This window comes from Biomphalaria glabrata, chromosome 10, assembly GCF_947242115.1.
Source record: "Biomphalaria glabrata chromosome 10, xgBioGlab47.1, whole genome shotgun sequence".
Lineage (NCBI taxonomy): Eukaryota > Metazoa > Mollusca > Gastropoda > Planorbidae > Biomphalaria > Biomphalaria glabrata.
Genome location: NC_074720.1, coordinates 18,004,410 through 18,025,404, shown reverse-complemented (window position 1 = coordinate 18,025,404; position 20,995 = coordinate 18,004,410). Strand labels below are relative to the sequence as shown.

The 20,995-nt window shown below is 39.3% G+C and overlaps 1 protein-coding gene across 6 annotated transcripts in view; it reads right to left on the bottom strand.

The window, feature by feature from the left end:
• Nucleotides 1-2,437: 2,437 nt before the first annotated feature.
• LOC106071516 (solute carrier family 45 member 3-like) overlaps nucleotides 2,438-20,995 on the bottom strand; it is a 52,516-nt gene continuing 33,958 nt past the window's right edge. For 5 of the 6 annotated variants that reach the window (XM_056043016.1, XM_056043014.1, XM_056043015.1 and 2 more), the window contains 3 exons: nucleotides 15,757-16,934; nucleotides 9,105-9,434; nucleotides 2,438-4,485 (listed from right to left, as the gene is read on the bottom strand). In XM_056043016.1, coding sequence (XP_055898991.1) covers nucleotides 4,204-4,485; nucleotides 9,105-9,434; nucleotides 15,757-16,890 — 1,746 coding nt within the window. In that variant the 5' untranslated portion in view covers nucleotides 16,891-16,934 and the 3' untranslated portion in view covers nucleotides 2,438-4,203. Of the gene's footprint in view, nucleotides 4,486-9,104; nucleotides 9,435-15,756; nucleotides 16,935-19,892; nucleotides 20,176-20,995 lie in introns of all 6 variants that reach the window. The other variant, XM_056043018.1, reaches the window with a different exon arrangement.

The following is a 20,995-nucleotide window of genomic DNA, read 5'->3' as shown; positions in this document are numbered from 1 at the left end:
TATGGATGTTTAAAAAAAAATATTTTGTTCTTTTTAAGAACTTCAAAAGAGACCTTTATGTGTAACTTATGAAATCAAGGATGTGCATATTTATAACAAATAAGATAAATCCAATAAATACCATATAAAATAATTGTAAAAGCTATAAAAAAATGTCCTAAAATATATTAGGGTCCTTTATCATGAGAATGTGTTCCAGAACCAACCACTTTGAGAATCCCTAAAACAGAAACTCTTATTTCTGTAAGTTTTTGTACACTATAAAACGTTTTATAATCCCACACATCAAGTTCAATTTGTGTAAACAACAGCCCACTGTGTAGAGGTGCTGGGACACCACACTTTCAAGCACTCAATTTGCCAATTGTATGTTTATTACAACTGTAAATATGTGCATAGGGTCTCAGGCTGGTATTTGGTTCTGAGAGTAAAATGTGCACTTCATTGTATTTATTGTAATTCGTATCAACTTTTAAAATTATAACATTAATTGTTAATTTTTCCCCAATAATTTCTAAAAAAGAAACAGCAAAAGAGTGAATTTCCAAAAGCTGAAGCGCAGGATCATTGTAATTCAGCAAGAAAGCAAACTTGGTGCATAGCATCATTTCTTAGGACAGAAATAGTGCTTTCTTAAAAAAAAACAAAAAAAAACAACCCTTTAAATTAAAAAAATGGAACATTTTTTTTATTTACATTTGTGGCTTATCTCCCTTATAATGTTGGTGGAACAGGTGACAATTAGTGCGGTACCATACCAATAAAAGTATTCTCATTTGTTTCCCCAAGCTTTCACCTCTCCCAATCTATATATATAATTCTCTTCATGGCTCAAGAGTTTGGGCACCATGTAAAGAAAAGATCACTCTTTTATTCTGCAAGTCGGATGGAGTAGAGTTACCCTACGAAAAAAAAAAAGAGGGGGAGGAGAACAAGTAGTATTCACCCGTCAATAAATAGACTTAACCATTCTGGGGCCCTATGCGAAACAGATTTCGCAGGGTCAAGTTTGGGTAGGGATATGGATAATATGTGAAATTTAGAAGCTTGTATTAGAAAATAAATTCGTCTTTGCATTTTATTCTTTCTTTACTACGTACAGAATTACTTTACGAGCCTTGCGTGTAGCGAAGTCATACAGTATATCATAAAAATTCTGTTTCTTACATAGATCATGCTCAATAGCAAGAATTACCAAATGTTTCAATCTATCTACGAGAATTGTTGACCTCAAGTAATTCTTCATTAGTTTGACTAGCGAGAAGCTTCTTACACTAGATTTCACAATTACTGGTATTGCACAATGCTGTTTTTTTTTATCTTACAGGATTGGCGTTTTCCATATTGAATGACACCCCAAACTGACTATTTTTGTCTATAAATTTCAGGAGATTTGTATGGGTTTTCAAAAGATTATAATAATTTCCGGATATTTCCTGGACTTTTTTGTTTGTTTTGCAATTTCAGTAGATTTCCAGGTAAATCGACAGGAGGTCGCGGGAAATCTGTTATAAGTTATAAAATGGTTTAATTTAATAATTTATACACCTAGAATTAGCGCGGTTCCTATGAAAGTGCGGGGCCCACTGCGGTCGCATAGGTTGCAGTGGACTAAGGCCGGCCCTGCAAAATAGCTACTCAGCCGGTCGACTAGTTCTTAATATCCTAACAATTCTCTTTTTCTCTAACAAGCTCTCAATGGATGCTCTACTCACATTACAAATCAGCAATGTACCAAATAATTCAACACACAACACAGGATAAGCCTTGGGGCCTAATACTAAAGAACTTCAACACAACCACACAAGATAAGTCTTGAGGTATAGGTTAAAAAAGATGTAACATACAAAAACACAAGAAAAGGAGCTTGTATAAAGGAAAAAACTATACAATAATTTTAAAGCTATACTAAAGAACTTTAACATAACACAAAATAAGGATTGGGGCCTATGCTTAGCACTACAACACAAGGTAAGCAGTAAAAAGAAATGACTCCTTAAAAGATTGTGTACATCAAATACACCAAGCAATACTGTATATAAAACTACTCTGACCATGGAAATATAACTGTACTCTCATGAGTAAATATAGATCTAATTATGGAATCTTTGTATGGTATCATTTAAACAATCACATTCGACAAATGAAATTAAAAGGATACATAAACGATATATGTACAAGAGATATGGCTTTAAAAAGAAGTTAGAAACAGTTTACGATTGTCAAAATAAAAATCTGAGGCCATAAACAAGTCTGAACAGTAGTAGAAATATATGGCAGTGTAGCCCCCACCTATATCATATAAATATATAAATTATATATAGATAGATTTAAATATACAAGTGTATAGTGTTTTGTTTCATAAATAGTTGTACAAAAATAGAGACATCTTTCTGATCTTTTCTCTCTAAATTTGATATCAACAAATATTGATATAAGCAGTAAATGACATGACAAAAAGAAGAAATAATTCTGGTCCTTGAAGCCCAGAATCAAGTCAAGAGTCCCATTGAGCAGTGTTTTCCAAAGTGGGGCACGCATACCCCCAGGGGTACAAGAAGAGTTTGAATGGGGTACATATTAACTATGGTTCTCCTTCTCATTGATGCAAATTAATGTTATTTATAATATAACATTTATTTACATTTTTTTAGAAAAAAAAATATTTTTCATTTATTACTTTTGATAATTATTCTTTTTGGAGGGAGGGGGGCGAGTGGTACTCAGAGTTACTAAATTTATTGAAGGGGTACGCATATGTTGAAAGTTTGTGAAACACTGAGCTAGTGGTAAACATTTCACAATTTACTCCTTGCAGAGACACATGGCTAAATAACCTTGTTCTTTAGTGCATTAATTGCTGATAAAAATATCTGTAGAAATGTTTTTAATATCAAGTCAACATTTTCTAAACGGATGAGTTAAAAACAATCAATGGCTTTAGCTCTATCTTTGGATGAATGCAAACTAAGAATAATTACAAGCAAAAATGTTATACCCATGGAAGACATCAGTTGAAATGCTAGGACTGGCAATGGAGAAAGCAAATAGTACCGGCAACAAAAGACTAATTAATGTACAGATAACAAAAAACTAATTGATGTACTGATAACAAAAGACTAATTAATGTACAGATAACAAAAAACTAATTGATGTACCGATAACAAAAGACTAATTAATGTACTAAACAAAAGTGTATAAAATGTCATATAAACAATCTACTTGAATAAATGGAAAGGGGGGGGGGGGGAAGGTTGTAAATTGAGCTCAGCTTCATCCTGCTGTTGGTCTTCCTATGGTAATATAAAATTATTGCAGATCTAAATTGTCACTTTCAGGAATATAGTAAATTGAAAAATTGATTGTAACTATGCCTCTGTTACATGAGTTTGTGCTTCTTTATGTTGATCACACAAAACAAGTTTTACAATGTCCAACAAATACAGTTTTCATTAGATAGTGCCACAAACATGTGCCATGCTGTACTTAATAAGTTTTAAAATCAAAATTTGTGTTTGCAATGTGGTGGACAACAAAACCATAGTTTCTCACTGATCTTCATAAACACCACTAGTTACTTCCCTTACCCTGCAATAGATACACAATTTAAAATAATCTTTTGTGTATTTGTTTTTAAACCACTGACTATCTCACAAAGTAACAATGTAGACCTACCACAAACTCTATATACATTGAGTAACCTAAGTGTGAAGTAGAAATAACTATCTAGCACATGTACATTTCGTAGATATTCCACAAGATTTTAAAATGTAACAATTGAACTGAGCATTTAAGTTTCTAACAATAATTTGATAATTCAAAAGCACCAACTAACACAAATTGTTTAAGGTTTAAGCAGTGGAACATATTTCTCTTCTTACAGCAAAAACAGTAACTGAAGTAAGTGACAATAATTAAAAAAGAAACAATTCATGTCCATATTCAATATAATAAAAAAAAAAGTAGAATCACAAGCATGTGTACAAACCACAAAGAAAGAAATATTATAAAATGGATTGAAGCACATTTGGGTACAAATAATTATTATGGCAATTTGTTTTGTAAAACAAAAACATCAAATACATAAAAGGTAAACCATAAAAAAACAACAGTTGCCAACATTAAAAATCCCGCTGTATAAACATGTATGTCCAAATAAAATATTCTTATAGAACAGAATCCATAACACGGTTCCTACACATTTTATAAAAACCTAATATGCTGATTGCTCTTGCTTGTAATACACCTCCGGGCCTGCTGCTCATTCTCAATAATTTTACCGATGTAATAAATAGACAGGATGCCCATTGCCCCAGCAGTTACCATATAGGACACAATGGTACCTGTGATATGGACGATGGTACCCATGGCAGCGGTCATGATCACTTGCGACAAAAAGTAGGACCAGTCTAGGACAGCAATGTCTGAACCAATGCCACGCTCTGTGTCACACAGTAATGCAGGAGGTAAGTCAGCAAAATAAACCTGAAAAGAAAGTTGAGCTTAATTAGAGATTCACAAACTTGAGATAGATCTAAGTCTGTACATACTTCATTGAGTCTTGGACTCTAACAGCAGAATCAAAGATTTGGATAAAAAGTGGGATAGTTATTGGACATCACAGAGACTGCATCACAAAAAAGTTTGTGATAGGATAGAAAAGTTATTGGGCTTCTTGGGGACCTCTTGGTCATTGTTGAAAATTGCAATATCAGATTGCAAGGCCATGTCAAAAGAGCCCTTGGATATGGCTGAGAGGTTAAGCCCTTGGATATGGCTGAGAGGTTAAGCCCTTGGCTATGGCTGAGAGGTTAAGCCCTTGGATATGGCTGAGAGGTTAAGCCCTTGGCTATGGCTGAGAGGTTAGGCCCTTGGATATGGCTGAGAGGTTAAGCGCTTGGATACTGAATTGAGGGGTCTTGAGTTCCAATCTCAGTGAATGCTGGGATTTTGAGCTTTGGGATTTTGAGCACCGGCATGAGTATACGCAACTCTCATGGGTACTTGACATTAGTTAGGGAAAGTAAAGGCAGTTGGTGTCATGCGGCCAGCATAACAACCATAACAAAGAAACTGATGGCCGTTACATCATCAGCTCTATAAATCGCAAGGTCTGAAAGGGAAACTTTAATATTTTTATCCTGCAAGATAACATCCAAAGAATAAGACAACATAATACTTGAAGACAAAATAAGAATGTCAAAAAAAACAAACTGAGAGGAATGAATAAAAGTAGTTTGAAGATCACTTGTGGAGCTGAAAATAATCTCACCAAAAAATGAAGGAAGTTTAAAAGAACAACATAACCAATAAATGCTGTGTGACCAACATTGCAATGCTGCTCATGTACAAAGATAAAAACGAAAATAACAGTTGGACCAAACTAGTTGATATTATCTTTTTATCTACCCGGTACATGATACATCAGTTGGACCAAACTAGCTGATATTATCTTTTTATCTACCCGGTACATGATACATCAGTTGGACCAAACTAGCTGGTATTATCTTTTTATCTACCTGGTACATAATACATCAGTTAGACCAAACTAGCTGGTATTATCTTTTTATCTACATGATACATCAGTTAGACCAAACTAGATGGTATTATCTTTTTATCTACCCGGTACATGATAAATCAGTTGGACCAAACTAGCTGGTATTATCTTTTTATCTACCCGGTACATGATACATCAGTTGGACCAAACTAGCTGGTATTATCTTTTTATCTACCCGGTACATGATACATCAGTTAGACCAAACTAGCTGGTATTATCTTTTTATCTACATGATACATCAGTTAGACCAAACTAGCTGGTATTATCTTTTTATCTACCCGGTACATGATACATCAGTTGGACCAAACTAGCTGGTATTATCTTTTTATCTACCCGGACATGATACATCAGTTGGACCAAACTAGCTGGTATTACCTTTTTATCTGCATGATGCTTCAGTTGGACCAAACTAGCTGGTATTAGATTTTTATTTCCATGATACTTCAGTTGGACCAAATCAGCTGGTATGACCTTTTTATCTACGTGATACATCAGTTGGACCAAACTAGCTGGTATTACCTTTTTATCTGCATGATACATCAGTTAGACCAAACTAGCTGGTATTACCTTTTTATCTGCATGATACATCAGTTGGACCAAACTAGCTGGTATTACCTTTTTATCTGCATGATACATCAGTTAGACCAAACTAGCTGGTATTACCTTTTTATCTGCATGATACTTCAGTTGGACCAAACTAGCTGGTATTACCTTTTTATCTGCATGATACATCAGTTAGACCAAACTAGCTGGTATTACCTTTTTATCTGCATGATACTTCATGTGACAAGTCAAAAACTCGCTGTCAGAGTCACTCTAATTTATCACAGCATTAATTATTATTTTTCATTATTTATTTATTTTATTTTAATTATCTCCCCATCCTACCCCTAAATTCTTCACCCACGCCACCTTTTCCGCTCCAGGCTAGACTTAGTTGACCACATTGGAGATAGCTAGGCCACGTCTTTCGAGTTATCTTCCCTTGACCGGGGCAAAGATACGCACAGACTTTGATCTTATCGACAGGATGTCTGACAGCCGCAGTGGACACCACCTTGTGTGGAATGCAAGTCACTCCTCCCCCCCCCTTCTCCTAAGTATCTCTTTGATCTAAGAGATTACTCGAGTCAACACACCGCGTGATACTCCAAGGTGCGACTCTTGTCGGACTTCACCCACGTGTAAGATAATGCTAAGCCTAGGACATTTCCTGTGCCCGCCCGCATTTTCCAGGCTTATATAAAGTAAACCAACTTAAATCAGACTCTCTTTCATTCTCATTCGAGCTGAGCTATCGAGTCTGGACTACGTCATACATTCTCTCTCCTAGAGGAATACCTGGTGGTAAGCCGAACTTAATCACAAGTTCCATCCTAATTACTTTGTGTATATTTCCATTGGATTTTATCATGTGTATTTTGCCTAGTTCCTTTATATTTAATTAGTGCATTGTGTATTTCTCACTGGCGTAAGTAGAAAACATAAACATGTCCTATGTATTTATTTATGTATTGCATTAATCTATTAATGCTACGTTGCTCAATTGATCGTTGATGCAACCATGTATATATTTGTACATCTTAGTCTATTTCCTTTATCTCGGCTGACAACCGTGATAATTTTACTAGCGCACTAATACTGCGTCTAGAAAAGAGATACGAGTTATCTCCCCTGTAGTGAATTGTCTCCCCTGTACCCATTTTACTCTAAGGAGAGTCGCGCCGCTTGAAGGGACACCCTCTCCATTCAAGCGCGCTTCATTGTTCTCGACCCACGGTCATATGTAAACAAATCGTCTGGGTCGCTGACCTCCGCCCATTCCCCCCCCCCCCTTCTTTCTCTATCCACCTGTGTTGTTTATTTGAGATTATTATTTCCCCTTCTATGTACATTTTTATATTATTATTTCCCCTTTTATGTACATTTCTATATTGCTACTATCTGCCATCTATTTTCCCAAATCCCATTTGTCATCATCTCCTCATTGTGCTCTAAAGCAATTTCACCAATCTGACGAATGCACCTCAGTCGAGGGCATCGATAAGATGCATGAGAGACATGTCCTAACTTGTCTTTATTTATCCGCAGCCTCCCACAGGTGTTTGCCTATTTATTTGCTATCGAGATTCACCTACTGCCTATTTGCCGCTTAGTGTCTACTCGACACTACTCAACTATTTACCTGCCTATTTATTGGATCAACGATCTATTTACCTGCCTATGTATGTGCTTAGTGCTATTCAGCACTGCCTTTGCCTACTGAGATCTACTCAACTCTACCACTTGGCGCTATCGGTATTGCCCGCCTATTTGACAGCCCACCTGTCATCTTATTAGGTGCGACGTCCCTATGGACTCAGGTCTGTGTGAGACGTCATAGCTACGCCAACCCTCTGCAACTCACTGGACATATCCTGTCAACTACGCTGCCCACGGCAGATCAGCTCTGCCCGCAGTATCCTTGTGCCCACGGTAGCTGGCCACCCGCCCTACTGTGCCCACTACAGATATTAGATTTTGGGGATTGAGACTCCACAAGAACTATATCACCGGCGTCCCTCTATCCGCTAGAGCGCCACCTCCAGCTGCAGAACCTCAAGCCAGGACACAGCCAGCTGCGACATCAATAGGAAAACCAGCTAAGTCAGAGGACAAAGTGACATACTCTCTTATTAGGTGCAGGAGTGATGATTAATCATAGAATATACTAGAGATAGATGCAAACCCTCCCCCATCTTATTCTTATATGTATATTTATGTAAATAAATATTCTTCATTTTTAACTTTTGTATCTATCTTTCATTGCTTTGTCCCGTTGTGTGTCTGCTCCCGATTTATATGCTGATAGGTTGGTGTGTGATAGCTTTAAAAATAATCATCCCCTAGACATTAAACGCGCCAAACACACATCACATTTCCCCACCTGTCACACTTCAGTTGGACCAAACTAGCTGGTATTACCTTTTTATCTGCATGATACATAAGTTAGACCAAACTAGCTGGTATTACCTTTTTATCTGCATGATACATCAGTTAGACCAAACTAGCTGGTATTATCTTTTTATCTACCTGGTACATGATACATCAGTTGGACCAAACTAGCTGGTATTACCTTTTTATCTGCATGATACTTCAGTTGGACCAAACTAGCTGGTATAACCTTTTTATCTACGTGATACATCAGTTGGACCAAACTAGCTGGTATTACCTTTTTATCTGCATGATACTTCAGTTAGACAAAACTAGCTGGTATTATCTTTTTATCTACATGATACATCAGTTAGACCAAACTAGCTGGTATTACCTATTTATCTGCATGATACATCAGTTGGACCAAACTAGCTGGTATTACATTTTTATCTGCATGATACTTCAGTTGGACCAAACTAGCTGGTATTACATTTTTATCTGCATGATACTTCAGTTGGACCAAACTAGCTGGTATTACCTTTTTATATACATGATACATCAGTTAGACCAAACTAGCTGGTATTACATTTTTATCTGCATGATATTTCAGTTGGACCAAACTAGCTGGTATTACCTTTTTATCTGCATGATACTTTGAGACCAACATGAATGGAATGGTGGTGATTGTGGAGTAGGCAAACCCTGTCACAGCAGCCATGAGGTTGACAAAGTAGATGTGGCGTATGAGCACCATCCCCATCATGGAGAACACAAAAGATACCATGCCCAGGCTGAAGGTTGTCTTGTAGCCATAGGACTCGGTCAGGCGCTCAATGAAGAAAGAGAAAACAGCAGAGCAGATGCAGTGAAGGAGCAGACCCCAGCTGGCCACACGAACTCCCTCGTCATAGGCTCTTCCTTCAACACTCATGGGAGGAGCATTTGGGTTGCCTCCATATACAACCTAAGAATATGTAAAAAGAATTGTGAACAAGTTGAATTTGCTTTATATACAAAAACTGAGCAGATTAAGAAAGGCTTAAAGAAGCTTGAATAAATTAAAATATAAAACATTAAAATGAAAAGTTTTTTTTCTTTCAAATAGTAAGTTGATGACATTTATTTATGATAACTGAAATAGTAAGTTAATGATTTCTATCTATGATAAAGGAAATAGCACGTTAACTACACAGGGCTCAGGTCCTCTTCCTGACAGTCAAGTGAATTTAGTTCCACAGGTCTTTCCCACTCTCCCAGAGTCTCCCCCATCTTTTAAAATATTTTCCTACTCTATTAGATACTGAAAGAGAAATATTTGAACTCAATAACTGCACTTGTGTAGCCAAATGTCCGTAGAAAAAAAAACTAAAAAAAAAATGGATACAATACAAAGATTAAATTAGAAAAACTTTTACAGGATGAACAGGAAAAAAAAAGGTGTTGGGGGGGGGGGGGTTAGTCAGTAATTCAATTACAAAGACAAAAACTTTTTAGATGTTTAATCTTAAAACAGTCATCTTTAATCAATGTTATATTTATATTCTTTCTTACAACTGAACAATGCCATCTTATATCAATGTTCTATTCCTTCTTACAACTGAACCATGCCATCTTATATCAATGTTCTATTCCTTCTTACAACTGAACCATGCCAATCTTATATCAATGTTATATTCTTTCTTACAACTGAACCATGCCATCTTATATCAATGTTCTATTCTTTCTTAGAACTGAACCATGCCATCTTATATCAATGTTCTATTCCTTCTTACAACTGAACCATGCCATCTTATATCAATGTTCTATTCCTTCTTACAACTGAACCATGCCATCTTATATCAATGTTCTATTCTTTCTTAGAACTGAACCATGCCATCTTATATCAATGTTCTATTCTTTCTTAGAACTGAACCATGCCATCTTATATCAATGTTGTGTTCCTTCTTAGAACAGTGTTAAGTTCCATACCACAATTCTGGCCAATACCTGGTAATATCAACACATACATGCTATAGTGATCAATGCATTAGAATTACAATATCTGGCCAATTATTATAGCTTGGTTCAAACAGGCCAGTTACAATTATTGACAAAAAGCCTGCTTTAGATGTAAATGCCAACATCTGTGACATAAATTAACATTTGGGCATTTCCACACTATGAATTACAACCCATGGATGTAGCTGTCAAAGGCTTGGAAAAAAAAACATCAGTAATTGTGTGCATAAGGAATTCAATAATATACAGAGAAAAAAAAAGTATATTCAACAAGAGCATGGGCATAGCTGGAAGGGAGGCGGGGGTGGGTTTTGGTGGTTCACCCTCATACTCCATGGTGAAATTTTGTGACTGTTGTTTTGCTTTAACTTTTTTTTTTATTGTAGGTGAGATTTTAATGTTAATCCATCATTTGCCACAGCGCAACCAAACCGGGGTTTTGAGCTTAAAATTCCCCCTCCATGGGGATTTAAGGTTAAAACCCTTCTCTTCAATAAAACCAAAAATAAAGCAACTGACAGTCACCGAATTCAATGAGCAAAGCAGGAAAGGGGAGTTTGAGTTTAAAACTCCCTCCAGAGTTCTTCAACATTACCCCCCCCCCCCTTTTCATAAACCATTAAAGCAAACAACAATCACCAAATTCTATGAATATAGCTAAGAGGGGTTTTGAGTTTAAAACCTTTTCCAAAGGGTTTAGAGTGTAGAACCCCCCTCCAGCAGGTTTTGAGGTTAAAAATCCACCTCTACAATATAAAACATTTGGATAAAAAATCTAAAGCCAACTACAATCTCTGAATTCCATGAGCAGGGGTTTTCATGTTACCATCCCCCTCCTAAAGCAAAACTAAAGTAATCATTTTCTACCAGTCGCTAGGCTCCTAGTGCAGTGAATAGTAGATTGGTTTTTTGACCTACAATTTTTAATTGAAGACTAGTAGGATAATGCACTGTATATATCTAAGAATATGCCCTTTTAAACAGTTTTAAATACCGGAAATAAATGGCGGGGTGTCTACTGTATTTCCACTAACTCAAGGGTTCAAAAAACGCCTGCAAGAATGAAGCCTCAGAATGTAATGAAGATTACTTATGCAAACACACACACATGTGGGGGAGGGAGGGAGAAACCTGCCCCCCCCCCCCCAAGGGAAAAAAATCCTGGCTACGCCAATGAACAAGAGCCCTTATTAATTTTTTTTATAATGCATACATTCATGATAAGCAACTGCCATTTTTTTAAAGCACTATTTTAACTGTGAATAGACCTTGTTTTTAATGACTTAACTGTATAGAATTTAGCCCTTGTTATGTAAAGGGAGAGTGATCTTTAAAGGATTACGGGCACGACATGGCCTAAATTGTGTAGATGTGCCTAAACTCAAAACTCAAACTCATTTTTTACAATTGACCTCATTCATCAATTGTAAACAAACAACATTTAGCCACGTGGTAATATTGATAAAACAATAGAAAAAACGTATCACGTGACAGCCTTTATGGATTACTGAATTTGTATAGAAGAGATAATCACCTGGCTAAATGTTGTTTGTTTACGAATGGTGAATGAGGTCAATTATAAATGAATACGTTGATACAATGAATCTCTTAATGTGATGCAATAAATGCATTTCACCACACTCTTAATGCACCACACCCTCATTGTATCCAACTCTTATTGCACCACTCTCAATGCATCACACTCGCAATGCATCACACCCTCATTGTATCACACTCTCAATGTATCACACTCTCAATGCACCACACCCTCATTGTATCACACTCGCAATGCACCACACCCTCATTGTATCACACTCTCAATGCACCACACCCTCATTGTATCACACTCTCAATGCATCACACTCTCAATGCACCACACCCTCATTGTATCACACCCTCACTGTATCTCACTCTCAATGCATCACACTCTCAATGCACCACATCCTCATTGTATCACACTCTCAATGCACCACACTCTCAATGCACCACATCCTCATTGTATCACACCCTCACTGTATCTCACTCTCAATGCATCACACTCTCAATGCACCACACCCTCATTGTATCACACTCTCAATGCATCACACTCTCAATGCACCACTCTCTCAATGCATCACATCTCATTGTATCACACTCTCAATGCATCACACCCTCATTGTATCTCACTCTCAATGCATCACACTCTCAATGCACCACACCCTCATTGTATCACACTCTTAATGCACCACACTCGCAATGCACCACACTCTCAATGCACCACACCCTCATTGTATCACACTCGCAATGCACCACACTCTCAATGCATCACACCCTCATTGTATCACACTCTCAATGCACCACACTCTCAATGCACCACATCCTCATTGTATCACACTCTCAATGCATCACACTCTCAATGCATCACACTCTCAATGCACCACACCCTCATTGTATCACACTCGCAATGCACCACACTCGCTATTCACCACACTCTCAATGTGCCACACCCTCATTGTATCACACTCGCAATGCACCACACTCTCAATGCACCACATCCTCATTGTATCACACTCGCAATGCACCACACTCTCATTGTATCACACTCTCAATGCACCACACCCTCATTGTATCACACTCTCAATGCACCACATCCTCATTGTATCACACTCTCAATGCATCACTCTCAATGCACCACACCCTCATTGTATCACACTCGCAATGCACCACATCCTCATTGTATCACACTCTCAATGCATCACACTCTCAATGCATCACACTCTCAATGCACCACACCCTCATTGTATTACACTCTCAATGCATCACACTCTCAATGCACCACACCATCATTGTATCACACTCTCAATGCACCACATCCTCATTGTATCACACTCTCAATGCACCACACCCTCATTGTATCACACTCGCAATGCACCACATCCTCATTGTATCACACTTGCAATGCACCACATCCTCATTGTATCACATTCGCAATGCACCACATCCTCATTGTATCACACTCTCAATGCACCACATCCTCATTGTATCACACTCTCAATGCACCACATCCTCATTGTATCACACTCTCAATGCACCACATCCTCATTGTATCACACTCTCAATGCACCACACCCTCATTGTATCACACTCGCAATGCACCACATCCTCATTGTATCACACTCGCAATGCATCACACCCTCATTGTATCACACTCTCAATGCATCACACTCTCAATGCACCACACCCTCATTGCATCACACTCGCAATGCACCACATCCTCATTGTATCACACTCGCAATGCACCACACCCTCATTGTATCACACTCTCAATGCATCACACCCTCATTGTATCACACTCTCAATGCACCACACTCTCAATGCACCACATGCTCATTGTATCACACTCTCAATGCACCACACTCTCAATGCACCACATCCTCATTGTATCACACCCTCACTGTATCTCACTCTCAATGCATCACACTCTCAATGCACCACACCCTCATTGTATCACATCTCATTGTATCACACTCTCAATGCATCACACCCTCATTGTATCTCACTCTCAATGCATCACACTCTCAATGCACCACACCCTCATTGTATCACACTCTTAATGCACCACACTCGCAATGCACCACACTCTCAATGCACCACACCCTCATTGTATCACACTCGCAATGCACCACACTCTCAATGCATCACACCCTCATTGTATCACACTCTCAATGCACCACACTCTCAATGCACCACATCCTCATTGTATCACACTCTCAATGCATCACACTCTCAATGCACCACACCCTCATTGTATCACACTCGCAATGCACCACACTCGCTATTCACCACACTCTCAATGTGCCACACCCTCATTGTATCACACTCGCAATGCACCACACTCTCAATGCACCACATCCTCATTGTATCACACTCGCAATGCACCACACTCTCATTGTATCACACTCTCAATGCACCACACCCTCATTGTATCACACTCTCAATGCACCACACCCTCATTGTATCACACTCTCAATGCACCACATCCTCATTGTATCACACTCTCAATGCATCACTCTCAATGCACCACACCCTCATTGTATCACACTCGCAATGCACCACATCCTCATTGTATCACACTCTCAATGCATCACACTCTCAATGCATCACACTCTCAATGCACCACACCCTCATTGTATTACACTCTCAATGCATCACACTCTCAATGCACCACACCATCATTGTATCACACTCTCAATGCACCACATCCTCATTGTATCACACTCTCAATGCACCACACTCTCAATGCACCACACCCTCATTGTATCACACTCGCAATGCACCACATCCTCATTGTATCACACTTGCAATGCACCACATCCTCATTGTATCACACTCGCAATGCACCACATCCTCATTGTATCACACTCTCAATGCACCACATCCTCATTGTATCACACTCTCAATGCACCACATCCTCATTGTATCACACTCTCAATGCACCACATCCTCATTGTATCACACTCTCAATGCACCACACCCTCATTGTATCACACTCGCAATGCACCACATCCTCATTGTATCACACTCGCAATGCATCACACCCTCATTGTATCACACTCTCAATGCATCACACTCTCAATGCACCACACCCTCATTGCATCACACTCGCAATGCACCACATCCTCATTGTATCACACTCGCAATGCACCACACCCTCATTGTATCACACTCTCAATGCATCACACCCTCATTGTATCACACTCTCAATGCACCACACTCGCAATGCACCACATGCTCATTGTATCACACTCTCAATGCATCACACTCTCAATGCATCACACTCTCAATGCATCACACTCTCAATGCACCACACCCTCATTGTATCACACTCGCAATGCACCACACTCTCAATGTGCCACACCCTCATTGTATCACACTCGCAATTCACCACACTCTCAATGTGCCACACCCTCATTGTATCACACTCTCAATGTACCACACTCTTAATGTTTGCCTTTGTAAAATTAACACTGGTACAAGAAAATATGTTTCGAGTTTCTCAGCGCCCATAGTTACATCCAGAGTTAACTCTCTTCATAAGTATTTAGAATAACTAAAAAGTGTAACCAAAATAGAATCTGACATTGCGAGGCCAAAACTGCAACTATCAAAATGAATAGAAGAAAGACAGGAAAAGAAATTGTCAAAGAATCAGCACTGGTGCCTCAATCATCTCACTTGCATACAATTCAAGTTACTATTAGCACACAGGTATTTGTAAAAATAAATGTTTTTTACTACAAAGTTCTTACCTGCCCCACATAGTCAGTGTAGTATATGTTGAAGCCCATGATAGCCGTCCAAGCACAGTAGTCTGCCAAGGCCAACATCTTCAACACCAGTGGCACCTTAAAGAGCTGAACCAGCTGCTGTGGGAGGAGCTGCCTCCCTAGCCAACGAAGACACGTCACTAAATTGTTCAGAAACCTGCTCTTGGTGAAGCAGTAGCTAGTCACTAGGCTGCAGTACCTCTTGAGCGGCCTGAGGCGCAGGTCGACGCTTTCAGAGTAGCCTCGCCCCCTAGAGCCTCTTGAAATGCCCTGCTCACTGAAGGGCAGCCCTTCTTCTGAAGAGTTCCCACTGGACTCGTAGCCGCTCTCGTGGGCGATCACCTGCTTGGGCACGGAGTGATGATTGGTGGATGATATAGTGGAGATGTCGACGGGGATCATGGACAAAGGTACTTCCTTGGCAACCATAAGAGTCGCCGACAACATGGATGTGAACACAATTATAAGCACTGAAAATATAGTGGCTTCCTGTCCGCCAAAGTACTCCCCCAGTGGAGTGGAGGTCCAATCTATGGCGGTCAAGGCGTATCCAAGTATCCCACCAGAGCTGATCATTAGAGAGTAGACAGTGAAAATCTTCTCGTTCTGTTCCGAGTCTTTGGAAGCATCGTTGAGCAGAGCCTCGCAAGGGGTCAGTGAGGCCTGGGTAGTGAAGTCCAGCAGCACCACTCCCACGGTCAAGCTGATGAAACCGATTTTCTTGCTCAGGGCTGACACGCCCACCACCAGGGAGGCAAAATATTCGCCGAAAGGGATTAAGTAGAGGGAAAAGACCAGCATGATGGCCAGGGCGACGATGAACGGCCTTCTCCGGCCGAATGGGCTGTAGCACCTATCGCTGGCCCTTCCGATTATGGGGACCAAGAGAAACCCGAATAAAGGGCCCATGCCTAGGAGGAAACCCACGTTCTCCTCAGAGTAGCCAGCCTTGAGCAGCATGGGAGGGATGTAGGTGAAGCCGGCGCAGGCTACGATCTCAATGCCGCACACCACTGCATTCAGCAGCAACATCTGCACCATGGAGATTGTCTTAGTCGGCACCCTGGCGTGAGAGCCGTGACCGCCGTCCAAGACGACGGCCGAGAGAGACTCCATGGAGACGCCTCTGTGTCGAGCCTAGAACTTGGACATCATAGAGTCTGTAAGAAGAACGTAATAAAGACATACTATAGATTACAAACACAAACAAGGATTCTATACAAAAAACATTTCAATAAATCAATGCAATGGATGTGACAGTCTCGATTTTTTAACTTAACTTCTGAATTAAATCATTGTTCGAGATATGGAAACAATGTCACACGGACACCCCACAGCTCACTTCGCTATGAAACCCATTCAAACATTTCAAATGTTAGATGAGAAACACTCTTGGTTGTTTACATGAAGTTCTGGGTTAAATCGTTGTTTGGTATATAGAGAGACCGTGACACAAACATCCCATAGTTCACTTCGCTATAAAACCCATAGGTTAGATGAGAAAAGATGAATGAAACAACTAAATTGGACATCACTAGGTAGGTAGCAAGTGGTGACCAATTAAGCCTCGAGGTCCTATCATGACGGTGGCAGGGATTATTAATTCAGGATTTAGAAAATCCACTCAGCTCTATTGGATAATTGACCTTGACATTTGTTTGGGTGAAAAGAAAGGTCAGTTGGTCATTGTGATTCACAACCATCGCTGACCGATTGGCTTTCTCCGCTACGTCCTTAATGGTATCATGGATATCCACATATTTTATTTTATTTGTATTTTATATATATATATATATATATATATATATATATATATATATACATATATATATATATCATGGTTGTAGCCAGGATTTTTTTCGGAGGGGGGGGATTTTTTCCGCCCCCCCCCCCCCCCCGTTTGGCGCCAAACTGTACTAGGATGTCATTGCAACTCTTATTATGCGTAATTAATTTTGTCGGAGAACATGTCCGGCAAACCTCGTGCGACGCTCTGTCACAACCTTACAAAGTTCTATGAGCGTAGCCATATGGGGTTTTGAGTTTAAACCCCCCTTCAGCGGGTTTTGAAGCTAAAAAAAATACCTCTTCAATATAAAAAAAAGCAAATTGCACACTCAAAATTCTATGAGCGTAGCCAAGCCAAGGGGGGTTTTGAGTTTAAATATCCAATACAGAGAGTTTTGAGGTTTAAAACCTCTCTCTTCAATTTTATTCTAAAGCAAACTACAGTATCAAATTATATGAGCGTAGCTAATGAGGTTTTGAATTTAAAAAAAAACAACGAACTCCACAGATTTTTTAGTTTAAAACCCCTGAACAAATGATTTTGACGATAAAAACTTCCCTATTCGATATAAAATCTAAAGCAAACTACAGTCACCTAATTCCAAGAGCGTAACCAAGAGAGGTTACATATTTCTACCAGTGATGGGGCTCCTTTAATAAAGTGCAGTGAATAGTCATCTGGCAAAATTGAAAAAGACTAAATGTGGCTCAACAATAATGGCTAAGACGGATTTTTGGAGTCAGTTATAGAAATTGGATCTCAATCAAAAAAGTCCTATGCCGAACTGGAAGTCGACCCCTTAGAAAGGTTGTGTGTGACAGAGCGTCGCATGAGGTATGCGGGGCATGTTCTCCGACAAAATTAATTACTCATAATAAAAGTTGCAATGACATGGAGGCCATTACGCGGAAAGCGCAAAAGTAGAAATGTTCGTCCACGAACTAATGTTCGTCCAGAAACTAAGTCCAAGTAGAAATGTTCGTCCATGAACTAATGTTCGTCTGGGACTAATGGTCGTCTAGGAACTAAGTCCAAGTAGAAATGTTCGTCCAGGAACTGATGTTCGTCAATGAACTAATGTCCAAGTAGAAATGTTCGTACATGAACTAAGTTCAACTAGAAATGTTCGTACATGAACTAAGTTCAATTAGAAATGTTCGTACATGAACTAAGTTCAATTAGAAATGTTCATCCAGAAACCAAGCCCAAGTAGAACTGTTCGTCCACGAACTAAGTCCAGGTAGAATATAGTCAAAGCGAGCAATAAACTTAACAATACAACCCAAGTCTCCTCCAAATAAACATTGGTATTCAAATGAAGATGTGTGCAATGGATGGTCTGTGTGTCTCTAACATTTTACCTTCTGCAAGTAGACTACTTATACACAAGTCACAGCCTGGCATACATCCATTGGCTTCGAGGATCTGATAAAGATACATGCATAATCTGGGATCACCTGGTGAATTAATGTTTTAATGTATTCATTCCTCTCTTCCACACTGTCGTCTAAGCTCGACATCGATGTATATGTGTGTTTGGGAAAGAGGAAGATGGAGAGTCCAAGAGTGAGAAAATGGAATAGAGGAAGAAGAGGGCGAGACAGAGAGAGATAGAGAGAGACAGAGAGAGAGACAGAGAGAGACAGAGAGAGAGAGAGACAGAGAGAGAGACAGAGAGAGACAGAGAGAGAGAGAGACAGAGAGAGAGAGACAGAGAGAGAGAGACAGAGAGAGAGACAGAGAGAGAGAGACAGAGAGAGAGACAGAGAGAGAGACAGAGAGAGAGAGAGAGAGACAGAGAGAGAGACAGAGAGAGAGACAGAGAGACAGAGAGAGAGAGAGAGAGAGAGACAGAGAGAGAGACAGAGAGAGAGACAGAGAGAGAGAGAGAGACAGAGAGAGAGAGAGAGAGAGAGAGAGAGAGAGAGAGAGATGGTTGCTATATATCTCCTTTAAAGGTTTTGTTTCTCCTCAAACTTTGAAACAAACAAAAAAAGATGTACTTGTTGAGTTGCCTCCCTATTTTTTAAATTACCGTGCCCACTTTTCTGGTGATACTGCCCAGACAACAGACATCACAATTCAAAGCCATTTAAAGACCAGATTGTATGAATGTTAATCTAAATATACGAACATACAAGTGCTAGATTCTAGGAAATGTATTCATAAACCATGTACTTCGGAATATAGGTCAGACACACATGTGGAAACCAGAGAGGTAGAATATCTTTTGTTTCCTTTTTTGTGGTTTTAATTTCACCGCCGGAAGTAAAAGGTCGTGAGTAAGTATGTCTATCAATTCATTGCACTAGCTTTCCTATCCTAATACCTTGTTGCAGTATCCTCAAGGAGCACGATGGTTGCAGAGGTCGGAGCCAATCCTCAAAGGCTGGTCTTTAGATCTAGTAGCACACTGAAAACCTTCCTTTTTTTTCCTTCAAAAAGTAAAACAGATTTGAACAGGATTTAAAAATGTCACTGGAATGTTCTCCATCTCAACCATCTGGTTTAGTGGTAGAGTGGTACATTACGATAAGTAACGCTTACCACTTGGAGATACTATTTGTTTCAAGGCATTTTGGTACAAACTAACATAAGAACAGATAGTCAGCCTTAAAAAAAAAAGATGAAATCAAACTATAATTGTACTAGTATTAGACTTGACTTACAGATTTATCATTATGTAAGTAAACATTTGATGATTTAAAATAAAAATGCAGAGCCTGGATTTCGCTGCGTTACATACAAGGTCAGCGCGACTTCAACCTAAATGAACCACTGTATGATACTGTAATGCAGTGATATATGTGGCTATCTTAATGCATTACTGTCTGTATAAAACTAACATCTCATAAGAAAAAAGAAAGACTAGGAATACAATCGTATTAAATCACTACATATGTTATAATCGTACATCAATTAATAGATTTTCATAGTTAAATAAACTACAGCAAACTTGCGTTTGACCATTTAGGATCCGGTGACTGTTGTAACGACATCTCTTTTGTAGTAGTTCGCTTCATTCAGACGTAGAGTGACTATGGTTCATCTAGTAGAGCACTTGTTTCCTGTGTCTGTAAAGTCCTATTCAGGAGAGGCATTCACGCCCAAAAGAGCCTGGGCAGTATCCTTCTATCCACGCAGCTTATGTGTCCAAAGGCAAATATCCATACAGTTTGGGATCAATAGCGTCGCATGTTCTGCCAGGTTGTAGCACTCTGTGCTGTAGGTGCTGCCTGAAGTTCGCCAGCTCCTCATTCTTCCTCAGTGTCATCTCCCGAAGCTTTTCCAATGTTTGGATATAGCTTCAAGGCAGCAGAAGTTTGGATTCAGGTGAGTAGCCAACCAAGACTAACGACCCCCCCCCCCCCGCCCGAAGCTTTTCCAATGTTTGGATATAGCTTCAAGGCAGCAGAAGTTTGGATTCAGGTG